The 12,852-nt window shown below is 40.2% G+C and overlaps 1 protein-coding gene across 1 annotated transcript in view; it reads right to left on the reverse strand.

Moving 5' to 3' along the window:
• Window positions 1-6,348: 6,348 nt before the first annotated feature.
• The window catches only part of LOC310913389 (glypican-5-like), a gene marked incomplete at its 5' end in the record, with an annotated part of 336,550 nt that continues 330,046 nt past the window's right edge, over window positions 6,349-12,852 (reverse strand). The window contains one exon of the mRNA XM_083868783.1: window positions 6,349-8,536. Coding sequence (XP_083724909.1) covers window positions 8,334-8,536 — 203 coding nt within the window. The 3' untranslated portion in view covers window positions 6,349-8,333. The remainder of the gene's footprint in view (window positions 8,537-12,852) is intronic.

A 12,852-nucleotide genomic window follows, 5' to 3' on the forward strand; every position in this document is an offset into this window, starting at 1 on the left:
ACTGAATTCCTCAGCAGTTCTCAAGGTCTGCATCTTTTAGTCAAAGCATCATCTGAACAGATTAAAATATATTTAAGATTTTATAAGCTTTGTAACTTAAATCACTGATGATGAAAAACACTCAGAGGGAAAGAACAGAAATTTTAATAGACAACAATTTTCTGATGTGCAGTATTTATTTTTATTCCCAATCACAGTTCACTGTCTTTTACAAAGCACACTGTTTAACTTTTCAAAGTAGCCTTGTTCTTCTTTTAAGACATTGTTTTCAGACTGTTTCTTTAAATTGCCTTTATTGTATTCAATGCTGAAAACAAACTGAAGAAAATTGACAAATTTATCCAATAAAAATATAAGCAGATATACTGCAAGTAAAACACGTGCCTGGGAAATAGAAATATGTATTAGAGCTTGAATACACCTTAGGGCAAAACCAATCTATTTTGGAACTTAAAATGCCCAAGATACAACTAATGTAAGATACAAATGGAGCAGCCTATTAATTCCTGTAAAGTAAAATGAACTAAAACAGACTAGGAGGCCATAAACTAGTTATTAAAAAAGCTAAATGGCAAAGGATATATTTTACTAGAGTTTCTATCCCAGTGTAGTGTAAACATTCATGCTGTGTTAGTTCAGATACCAAAGAACAATAAGTAGCTGCATTATGCAACACAAATTACAAGGTTTGGTGTACTGGCTTCCACTTTTATTCTAACAGGGCTCCACAGAATAAATAAGTGGGAGACAATAAACATTTTTTGTAGTATTGCTGCTCCAATAGCCTGCTCCCATCTGTAGCTGCTTTATTTTGGGAGGAGGTTTCAACCTTGCTGCTCATCCCTAATGCAAAAGCTCAAATAATCAGTTAAATGCATCTTCTCATTTTTCAATGAGCCCCCCACTGACTGCCCCAACTGCTTTGTTGACTTGTCAACAGCTTCTGCCTACATATGGTTTGTCCCCTGTGAGCCATAAACGAGTTATTTTCCAGCCCCAAAACAAACCAAAGGGTAGATGTGCTCTTCCATGACAACCAGGTAAACTCTGACACTTGCACCAAACCCAGCCCTACTCAGGGGGTCTGTGTCTCTGTGAGGCCTGACATCCTCCTTTGGTTTCCTTCCAACTTGGATGTTTAGCATAATATAGAATAATGTTTGCTTCTGCTTAGGAAGAAATTTAGTTTCTTCACTATAGAACATCAGGCTACAGTAATTCAGGAATTTGTACTTTTGCTAATCTGGAAACTTCCAGATAATTTTACCTGAAACTGAATGCAAAGACACACAAGCTTCAGCTGAGGCAGAACACAGCTGCTTGCCCCCTCTGCTGTGTGAGCTTCTCTGAGGACATCAAAGCCACCATCAGTCTTCTTTGACGAGTCTCTCTTAATTTTGGAGACCAGTTCAAGACCTGGATCCTGTTTTAACATGAAAAGAAAAATCAGAGTTGATCTGCCTCAAAGCTTGATCTGTATCAGCGAATCTTCTCTGAGAAAGAATTCCTACCCTAGGAGATACTCACAGAACAAATATTTCCTTGTAGCCCAGCTACAAGGTGTAGAACCAACTGCTTCTGGAAAAGGCCCCTGCTGTGCCCTAGAAAGGGAAAATACCAGAAGACCTGGGGCATGCCACGTCTTACAGATTTGTGTTACAGGCATGAGATATTGTCTGATCACTGGCTGGGGTAATGCAAATTTAAGCAAATTTTTTAATCCCTGCAGTTACTCTTGATTTTCTGCACCTGCATAAAGATTTGCAGGAATTCCCAATTCTTGGGCTAGATATGTATATCAGGGTAAATTTACATTGTTAAACTGAAATCAAAGGAACGGCACTGATTTATAGGAGCTGAAAGTCTGTTCCAACATTTCATATCTCCAGAAAAGTATCTTTATTTTTGATTTCTCAATTTTGTATATGTGGAGATTGCAAACAGTTTTTTCAGATCTTCTTTTTAGAAAGATCAAATTATTTTTCTCAGTATTCTGTTCATTTAAATAGAAAATTACTATTTACCTAGAAGCTTCCTTGCAAGATTGAAGCAATCTGGCGTAATTTCCAAAAGTATAACACAGTGTTCTCAACTTCTAAACTGTATATGTGTACACAAATATGTGAAAATTACACTAGTATCTATATTCTTGAGGTCTTACTGCTTTCCCTTTTCATTACTGAACAAAACAGGCTACAAATCTGGGATACTGTACTTAATTATGGGACAGTGGTATCAGACTTCTTCCATTTTAACTGCATTTAAAATGTCAGTAACTATTTCAGGTATAAGAGCCTGAAAGCCTAGCCTAGCTCATAAACCCAGAAGATGTATGAAAACGTGCTTTTGCATTCCCCTAGAAAGTAATTTTTACAACTGTGTATTTGCAAGGAGTTCACAAAACTAGCAATGCATTTATTCTTCAAATGAAATGTCCATAGAGTAATTCAAACAGGTGCTAATTAGGTGTACAGAAAGGCCACTGAGGACAATTTATATATCCCCCTGCAAGAGAAAAAAACCTGAATAAATATTAATTGCTTATATTATGCAACTAATTATTTTTAAGATGGCACTAAATTAACTGCAAATACTATAATTACAAAGTACTGGGTAATTTACTAAAGATTAATTGAAATGATTAAGTGCAAACAGCATAATTTTGCAAGGTGGTATTAACACTTGCTGCATGGAAGAAAAGAGACCAAAGTGGTTGTTAGTGGGTACTTAATGAAGCACTTCAAGCCCATCCTGGGAGCACCAGTGGCCTCTCTTTGATGTGCTCTTCTCCTGGAAGAGTATTACAGGATTTCCACAGGGTAAGTCCTTGTGGTGTTATGACCAGAATGCCTAAACCATTAGGTTTAAACTATTTTAAGGACAGTGACATGGTTGCAATATTGCGCCATGGTCTGTCCAGCAGCCTTCTCTGAAAGCTGCAGCAACTGCAGCTGCTTCCTGAGCAAGGACTGAAGCAGCTGCACGTGCAGTTGGGACGAATTCTTGCAAACAGCAAGAGGACATCCACTGCAAGATATTGGAAATATCATTGTGAAGCAATAGTTTTAATTCACTTTGCTGAATTCAGTACCAGCTTCCTGCAGGCTGGTTTCCTGCTGTGCAGTGTGAAGGTGGGATGGTGATGAACCTGGAGAAGGGAGAGGGACTTGAAAAATTGTTCTAGTCCATGATTGGTGATTTCTTTTCTAGTAGTATTCTCTATGTTAAATGCAGGATCTTTTCCTGAATTTATTCTCTATTTATTACAATCTCTGGCCCAGTATTTATTTTTTTGGTGGCTTAATACTTAATACAATTCAAATGTAGTTATTATTTATAGAGTGACAATGCAAACAGAAGAGAATGCAGTATTGAGAATAATTCTAGACTTCTGAGGCAATGGGAGGAAGATATACTTGTGTTCTTTTTGACTAACACATGTCAGAACAGTAATTACATTGACTGGAAGATGTTTCACTTTTCACTGACACGTGCCATATGCCATTACAAGAAGTACCGAGGGTAGTGAAATGCTATAAATAAAAATAAATGCTTTGTACTTATGGCCAGTTTTAACCTTAAGCATTTACAGTGGGCAAGATAGGGAATGTCTCCTACAGATCTAAACTTGACCACATGAGGAGACATGAGGAAAGTATGTATATCAACTGATTTCCACTTTAAAATGGGTAGACTGCTTATCAATTTTCAGCAAAAAGCTGAAATCCCTCTGACACCATGCTAGCTAGGAATTTTTGACTGTAAACTCTGTTTAATGTAAAGAGCTCCATTCAGGAATGTGGGAACTTTCTGGGTTTTTGTCCTATTCAGTATGTCACTTCAATGTGTGTTTCAGCTCCTCTCACTTGAATAGACCTTGCTTAGACCTAATAATGTGCAATACTGAATATCTCAGGAAATATGGGCAAAAAGGCTTGAGTAATTTTAAAATCAAGTCTGTACACAACATCCATTAGGACAACATGGAGAAGACTCATAGGATGAGAGAGTCAAATTTAATTTTTTTCTATACGTCTTGGTGTCAAAAGGGAATAGGGCTGTTTTAATCACAGATCTGATTTAGGAGATCAGAGAGATGTGAATCTCACAGCCAGATTCCCATGCACAGAGCCTCTGAAGCTAACACAGCTGGACAGTATTATTTGTGTGCCCTTATCAAGCTCTGACAGACATTTTTACCTCAAAAGGTTCATTACTGAGAGATCAGAATCACAGTTCCTTATGCAATAACACAGTTGCACTAGAAGACAGGGCACAGCACTGCAATGTGCAAGCCAGAAAAAAGTGCGAGAGGCCAGACTGTGTAAAGCATCTAAACTGCAAAGAAAGTCCAATTCCTAGCAGGTGGCTGTGAAGTTGTCTGAAAGTGCAGTCTCTTGATTCTCTGCTGCTCTTTGCCTGGCCAGTCTCCAAGAGATGATTTGGAGAGATGTAAAAGCTGCTTGAAATTAGCTGAGAACACTGGGCTCAGGGCTCAGAGCAGCCAGCTGGAGGCTGCCATGCCCTGGCACCCTGCAGCCACCCACAGCTCTGTCCACCCACACTCATCCCCCCTGGTGCTCTCACAGCCAGGACGGGCACTGGAGACCCACAGACCTGGGCCTCTTACAGGAACACAGAGCCTGAAGAGCAGTGAAACACTAAGAACTTGTACCCATGGCAGCTTTGTCTGATTTGGTAAAAAGCCTGCATCACTCCCAACAGAAAATTGTACATTGATTTTACTCACAAATGTATGACAGCAGTTACTTTCTAATGCTGGCATTCAGAAATGTAGGCACAGCAAAATATTCAAGGAAAGTCAAAGCAAAACAATAAACAATCAGAAAGCAGTGGCTAAATACAATTTGTAACTGTTAGGCAAGGCTACAGCAATGCTCTTAGACTGGTACCTTGTTTTACACTGAGATTACATAGACAAGTTCAAAAGTATTTTGAATTTAGAACTTTGTAATTACATCGTAATTACAGTGTCCTGGGTAACAAACTAAGACTTTGTAAAGCAGGTATGTTATTCATCTGAAAATGAATACTTCCTTTATCTGACACAGCCAGTTGGTTTTGCCTTTGCTGGTGTAGATGGTTTGTCTGATGGAAAACATTCTTTTTAAAATATGTAAATGCAACTGATCCTGAGGGGAAAAAATATCATAAACCACCAGTAAAAATAAACTGCATTGCCCTTTAAAATGGCACCATTTTTGATGCTCACTGTCAACATATTCCACGCTGGTTTGACTAGTACTCATCTTACAGTGTAGAACTGTTCTTGCAAGAAATGTATTAATTGATGTAGAGCCCTGTTCCCTCATTTTGCAGCAAGTTGTGTCTATCAAAATATTGGTTGAGTCCAATGAAATGAGTGGATTCTTTCTCACCCCATGATTTGAACTTGTGTTTTGTTACAGAAACTTTTACATGGTTGTCTTGTTTAGCTTGGGAGATGAATACAAATATTTGCCAACCAATCCCCAAATCTAAACCCTTGATTTTTCAGGCGTTTCTGTTTAGCACAATGATGACATTTAGCAACAACAAGTAACCCCCTGGGTGAATTATTGCACACTTGCCTCCTGAGGGGCTCCTGCAGCTCCCTCTGCTGCAGCTGAACACGCAGCTGGTGAGATGAGATTGCCACTAAAACCATTCCCAGAGCAGACCTCAGAAACACACCTGGCTCTGGCTGTTTGAGTTCTCTCCCTGCAGGTGAGGACTCTGAAAACTCCAAACTGCACAGCTGACATCTGGCAGGATCAAGCCCAGCCTTGAAACCGCTATCTATAGGAATCCTGATGGACACTCTCAGTGCCTGAATGGTGACTGAGCACCGTAAGTGTGAGAACACTACATCAGCAGTCAGGCTGACAAGCATCAGACAGGAACTGCTCTAGTGAAGGCAGAGTGCTTGGTGGGAGCTGAGGGGCAGGTGGTGAGTGTGAGCACCCAGGGTACATTTCTGTGTGTGCACAGAGCCCTCCTGTCTGACTCAACAATCACAGTGCAGGATTCTCTAAGAGTGCCAGGTATTACAGAGTCCTTCCACTGCACACATGATGGGACCTGCACACCTCTGCAGGTAAAACAGCACTTTTCCAAAGGGCACCGAAAAATAAATACAAGAAGCAGCATTTTTAATTATGGTTCCATAGCCTGGTGCAGCTCACAAACCCTGGAGAACACAGGACAGCCATTTAAATACTTGTGGGAAAACTGATTTTCACTCATCGGACTGGGAAGCACTCCTTAGGGACATTAATATCCTTACTGTTGTGAGAAATCAGAGCTAAAGTATAAAAAGCTTGATATTAATGTAAGTATCTTCTCCATTTCATCTTCTTGTCTCAACAGTAAAATTGAATTCTTTTAGAAAATCTAGCTGCTGTCACTTTAGAGTTGCTGCCTTTGCATCTGGGTGCATCCATGGTTCTGGTCATACCTTTATGTCGTAAATATGATCCAGGAACCAAAACTAGAACTGAAACTCAAGCCCCACCTTTGCAAACATAATTACACATGTTCACTGGTACTGTCTGGAAATGTGCAAGTGTAGTGAGCCTCTGTTCACTTAGTATCTGCTTGTTCTGTACTATTGTCCCCTCCTGTGTGGTGACAACCAGCAGTAACCATGGCCCATGGCACCTTCTTTGAGTCAGGCTTCTATAATCCAAGTTTCCAATAAAATGCCTGCAGCTGGTTAGTGAGATCCAGGGCTCTTCTTTTGAGTAATCTCAGTGACTGGGTAACACCAAGTATCAAAGAGATGTTTTACAAAAAACCAAAGGCAAGTGTTTTACATTAAATCTTACAAAACTGTACATAAGAATAGTCTACAACATGAAAATGGCCATTAAACGGTTGTAATAGTTATGAAATGTAGTAAATATAACAATTCTAACATTTCATATATTTATCATATTAATCACTGTATTCATACAGTTGTGTTTGTATACATATATTCAATGGCACTGTAAACAGTTGTTGGAAAACACACATTAACTCTTAACCCATTAGAAGTAATTATAGTACTTTTTCATCCAAAAAGTTAAAATGCATCAATGTATCATTGACTTAAAAAAAATAGCATTGTAATATAATGCACATTTGACATTGTCTAGGGTAGCAATTAAGATGAAGCATAACAGAGAATGTTCTAGATTTCAGAATGTTTTACATTTACACCTAATGTGATACAAAATTTTAAACATTAAATGTAATTAAATAATACACAGTTTATGAAACAGTTGATTTCAGAGATCCATAATGCACAAAATCTAGTTAGTGTCTAATGAGAGTTCCCAATAATTTATATCTCTGGGACCTTTATGGAAAACTTAAGTTGGTTTCTATATAACATCTCATAGGCAAAGTAAGTTTGAACTGAATAATCTTTTTTTTTTCTGTGGGTTTTTTTTTTCTGTACAGAGCTGCATTCAAGTGGATAAATCATTATTATGTTTATTTATGTTTCCCTTTGCTGGACATTCATCCAATAAGCCTTGAGCATATGCTTAAGCATCTGATAATGACATTTTGTGGGGCAGGGAAACTCACTATCTATGTCCCTCAGTAAACAAAGTGGTTCTATTTTTTCCACAGTTAAGGCAACTATACTGATACATTAGACACACCATATGTTTTTATGTTGCTTCCTACAATCTAAACAATAAGAGTGAAAACAAGTTTCAAACATGCTTTGATCTTCTTGACCACTCAGGAATTTCATCAAGCTGGTGGAGAGCATTTCACTGTACAGGGGGGCAACCTGGTACCTGGGCTGGCGGGAGGTGTCTCTGCCATGGCAGGGAGGGTGGGACTTGATGATTTTTAGGGTCCATCCCAACCCCATAACGTTCTGATTCTATCAACTGCAGCACAGCTTGTGAGCTGTTCACTTAGAAAAAAAACAAAGTATGGATTGCTTTGAATTTGAAGACTGACCATTCATATAACTTACCAGAAAAAAAATTAAACAAATAAACAACAGCCAGTCAGATTCTAGCAAACAAAATTGATAAAAAACAGTAAAACACACATACACAATTTCTGTGTCTTCAGTTATTTCTACCCCATAACTTAAGCTACTCAGACCCTTGTGATCATCCTTGCTGTACCTCGGGTGGGCTTTGCCAAAGGCTATCTTCAGACACTGTAAGTCATGACACTTGGTATCTGCCAACTCCAGCATTTCACTTCTTATTTATCCTAACAAATCATAACTAGAGAGCCATTTCCATTTGTTTCCATTGGGTAAGGCTGCAGGTATCAATGACAGTAACCAGGAGCACTAGCACAGCATCTGCAGAGCAATGCAGCTACAGGGGACAGTGCCACAGAACTGTCAGTGCTGCCAGCACAGCAAGGGAGGCACTCAGGGCTGGGCGGCTCCCACTTCCAGTTACACTGTGTTTGGAGGATGACTTGACAGTGCTTGTGGTGGTCGTGGTGTCAATCTTTTTCACAGTTGGTTTTGGTTCATTTCTGTTTTCTGGATGGGTTTTCTTGTCCTTCAGTATATCTGAAAACATGAAAGTGAACATGAGATTAATCACATATCTTTTGAACATTTTAAAATATTAAAAATACAGCTGGAACATGCTGTACATTCACTCTGAATAACTGAAACATGAATGGAGACTGATGGGGCACTTGCACTCATGTTTTAGGTGGGCTCAGCACCCACTGTTTTGCTCAACAAGTCTCTGCCTGCCTGGGTCTCCTTGGCTACTCACAGACACAGCCTGAGCAGAATAATAGGTATTCTGCATTGCAGTGGCTGGGCTCAGAACCTGATCTTCTCTCACAGAAAGTACCTTCAGTTTCACCTGGGCTGGGAACCAGCTCATTCTTTAGGATGGTGTTAGGATTGAGTGGTTTTCTAACATGTCACAGCGAAACACCCTCCAGGCTGGTGGGTTGCTGCAGGAGGTTGGACATTGACTTAACAGCATCCCAGAATGGTTTGGTTTGAAAAAGACCTTAAAGTTCACCTTGTTTCACCCTCCGCCATGGGCAGGGACATCTTTCACTATTCCAGGTTGCTCCAAGCTCCATCCAACCTGGCCTTGGACACTTCCAGGGATGGGGCAGCCACAGCTGCTCTGGGTACCCTGTGCCAAGGCCTCCCCACCCTCTGAGTACAGAACTTCCTCCTAGTATCTAGCCTAAATCTCTCCTCTTTTCATTTAAAATCATTACCCCTCATCCTTTTCACTCTCTGCCTGTGTAAAGGGTCACTCTCCCCCCTTTTTGTAAGTCTCCTTTAAGCACTGGAAGACTTCTCCCTCCAGATGCATTTTGAGACAATTCCATGTATTTTCATATAAAGAATTGGGTTCAGAAGAAAGTAGGAGTAGTCCTTTATTGCAAAAACATGGATTTTCTTTTAAAGGGAGAAAATAATAAATCTTTGGTTATGAAGACATTTCCAAGCTATTTGCAAATATTACTGAGACCATATTGCACTTAAATCCTCTCATTGGCATTGTGGAGAAAAACAAACAAACAAACAAACAATTCCATCTACTGAAGGAATGATGATTTTATAGTCAATCTATAAAAGCATACCTGAGTGCTCAGAAAGAACAAATGCCTACCTGGAAGAATTTATAATTAACAATAAATGTTCAGGTCCAAGTTTAAAGGATTTGTGATACTAATGAATGCAGTTCACATACAAAAGAAAGCAAAAGGCATGGATTTGTAATGCAGATGAAACAGCAGTCCAATCTTAAAATGAAAACTCTGAATCACAGAAGCAAGTTCCTGGCAGAAACTGGGAAGATGGAAAGTATTCCAGAAATGTAAATGCAATCTGAGATCATTGTCTGCATGTCAGTAGTTCTGAACAACCATCAATAAATTCACTTGATACTAAAAATGAGCTATTGTATTGGGAAAGCACACATTGTTCTTTTGCCAGAATAAACTGTAAAAGAAATGCAATGAATTCCTCCATTTTACCATAATATCAACATTAATTCTGGAGGAATGTGTGATTCCTACACCTGACTCAAGAGGGACTGCAGTGAAGGGACAGCAGCTGGCAAGGCATACTTTGGGAAAAGGGTATTCTGACATTGTGCTCGAAATTCTTTATGGCAAAGTGCAGGCAGAGCTCCTCTGTGATTCCAACTTGCAGTGGAGCTCACAGAAAGGAGGAGAGAAAAAGCATGCTCAAAATGTTTAGAAAATATCAGTATTCTGAGGATATTTAAAGAAAAATGGACAACCTTCAGACTGTCATTAAAGTAAATTAAGAATAAATCATGGAAATAGGTGTGTTCTGACACTGCCTTGAGTCCTTTCCATCACTGTCACTCTCCTTTGCAACTGCAGTAAAGGCACTATTTCTCTGCTGCCTCTTATATCATCCCAGCCTGCTGACTTCAGCTCTCTGGGGCCAGCTGATTAAATTAAGACCTCACTCAGGTAAATCTATTCCCCTCTTTCAGCTGGCCATGTCCAGCATTGTAACTTGATTGGCGTCTATAAATCGGGCAGACTGAAATGTATTAATTCGTTTATTTTCCCACTATTGACTTTAACAAAAATCTAAGGTAAGATTTAATGCTATCAGAGAGACTGTTGGTTTTTAAAAGCTTTCCTCTCAGTGACTGCTTAATGCACTACATAACAAGCGTTAAATAATACATTAGAAAATTCTGCCTTTATCCTTTCCAGGGGAAGCACTCCATTCTGAATTCTCTCTGTCTTCACAGCAGAGGATCTTCCGATGCTATTCATGGCCAATTCTAATTTGGGATCTAATTGTGCAAAACTGGCATTTTATTTGAAATGCTCTGTTTTTTCCTTTCTTAAAAATAAACAAAAATAGCTTAACTTTCAATTCAGTTCGAAATCTTTTTCAATCCTCTATTTGGATTCTAAGGCAGAAATTTCAGCAGTATAAAGATTTCCTGTTTTTATTCCAGTTTCCTAAGAGTTCCTGTTGCTTACTCACTCCACGATTTTGGCTGAGACTCTGAGTTAAATGAGCTTTTCCCCTTAAATCTTTTTCTCTGAGTCAGAGATGGTTATATTCAGTCTACTACTGACATTCAAAAGGCAAAAAAGTACTGATCATGCTAGGAAAGAAAAAAGTGTTAGTGTGAAGACTAGCACAGAAATGAAACTTCAGTCTCAACACAGCAAACCCCAGATGTTCAGCACCCATGAATCCAGCCCCCAGAGTATGACTTCATAAAACCAACCCACCAAGCCCCACAGCTTTGGTCTGTTCTCCTATTTATCTTCTGTGTTTTAAAGGCTTTATGGCTGCCCATAAGAAGCTTTCTCCATCACTAGAAACTTCTTTCCACCTCAGTCCCTCTCTCCTTTCCAGAAATGGAGTGGTTAAACTCTCAGAGGGCTTCAGCTCACCTCAGCCTGACAATGGGATGGCCTTTGGACACTGTCACAGGAATATTGTTCTGTGCTGTTTATTTACCACTGCACCATGGTGGTGATACAGCCCCTGCAGCAGTAGCTGTGTGTTCCCTCCTGCAGGCTTTCAGTGAGAATATTCAAATCCTGCCGAAAAGGGTGCTTAGTGAAGGCAGCTGACTGCCAAAGCAGCCTTTCTGAGCAGCCTTTCAGGACTCTTGCCCAGGCCAGGGTCTGCTGGGGTCACTGAGAATGGCTCAGAGCTCCTCCAGGCCCCGTGATTACAGCTCACTTAGTCCAGGGGATTGAGTCCACTTCCTTAGCTGAACTCTCATCTACGTTAACTGCTGCTAAATTCACATCTTGACAGCATAAACAAAACACAGAATGAAAATGACTTGACCTCACTGTTTAGAGTGTTCAGGATTATCTTCCCCTCCGAGATGTAACCGCAGATTGCTGCCCGGGAACGCGCGCACCGCTCCGACGGCACGAGCTGCTCATAAACACCTCCATGGATCAATACTGCTCCTCAGAGAGACCAGCTTAGGGTGACAGGGGAACCAAAACTGTCACTGACATCTAATTTAGGAACAGGAAACCTCTCCTATAGTGTGGGCTGATTGTGCCTTTCAAATGCATTCAGTCACATAAAGTACACCTGAATCGGAGGTAGTAAAGATACTGGGGCAAGACAATGCCAATATAATTTCTTTAGGTTATTACTGGGTCATCAGACACAAGTTCAAGTCATATTGGCACCCGAGCTCTCAGTTCCCCCTTCCTAGCCCAAATGATTTGCAGTTTGCTCCTGCTAGTGATTATCAAAGATATAACTATTTACTGGTGTACTTGCATGTTATTGTTCTCTAGTGAGCGGTACCAGCAGGGTCTGCTTTAATCTGGTCATGTTTTCTACAGTCCTGCTAAGGGATGAACAAGTTCAGCTACTTAACAAAACCCTCCTTCCATTTTTGTCTTTCTCTTGATCTGATCTGAGCTCAGTCCTTTCTCTGTGGTGGTAAATCACTGGACCTCTGCTCGTCAGGCACTGTGCTCATGGCTGCCCAACAGCCTGAGTGCCTCCAAGGCTGCAGATGCTCTCACTAGACAGGGGTTCAGCCCCTGGGAGGGGAGGCTGAATAAAAACAAACCAGAGAGATTTGCCAGACCAGTCCTGTAAATGTTAATTACAGCAGCCTGGTTCCTAATGGAGCAGGGCACTGACAGCAGAGAATCCATGCTCATCAATCCACCGTGCCCATAACATGGGGCTTCTGGACACGTTTCCATCAGTTTTAACCAGGAGCTGCTAGAGAGAACTTTCAATCCAGCTATTTGGGGAGACAAAAGCAGCAGAGATTGTTTATTTCTGCTTTCCCCATATTAATTACATCAAGTCAGATATGTCTATTTCTTTCTAGACTTTCATGCAAACACTGTGCTTTG

This window comes from Zosterops lateralis (assembly GCF_965231275.1).
Source record: "Zosterops lateralis genome assembly, chromosome: 10".
NCBI classification, from domain to species: Eukaryota; Metazoa; Chordata; class Aves; order Passeriformes; family Zosteropidae; genus Zosterops; species Zosterops lateralis.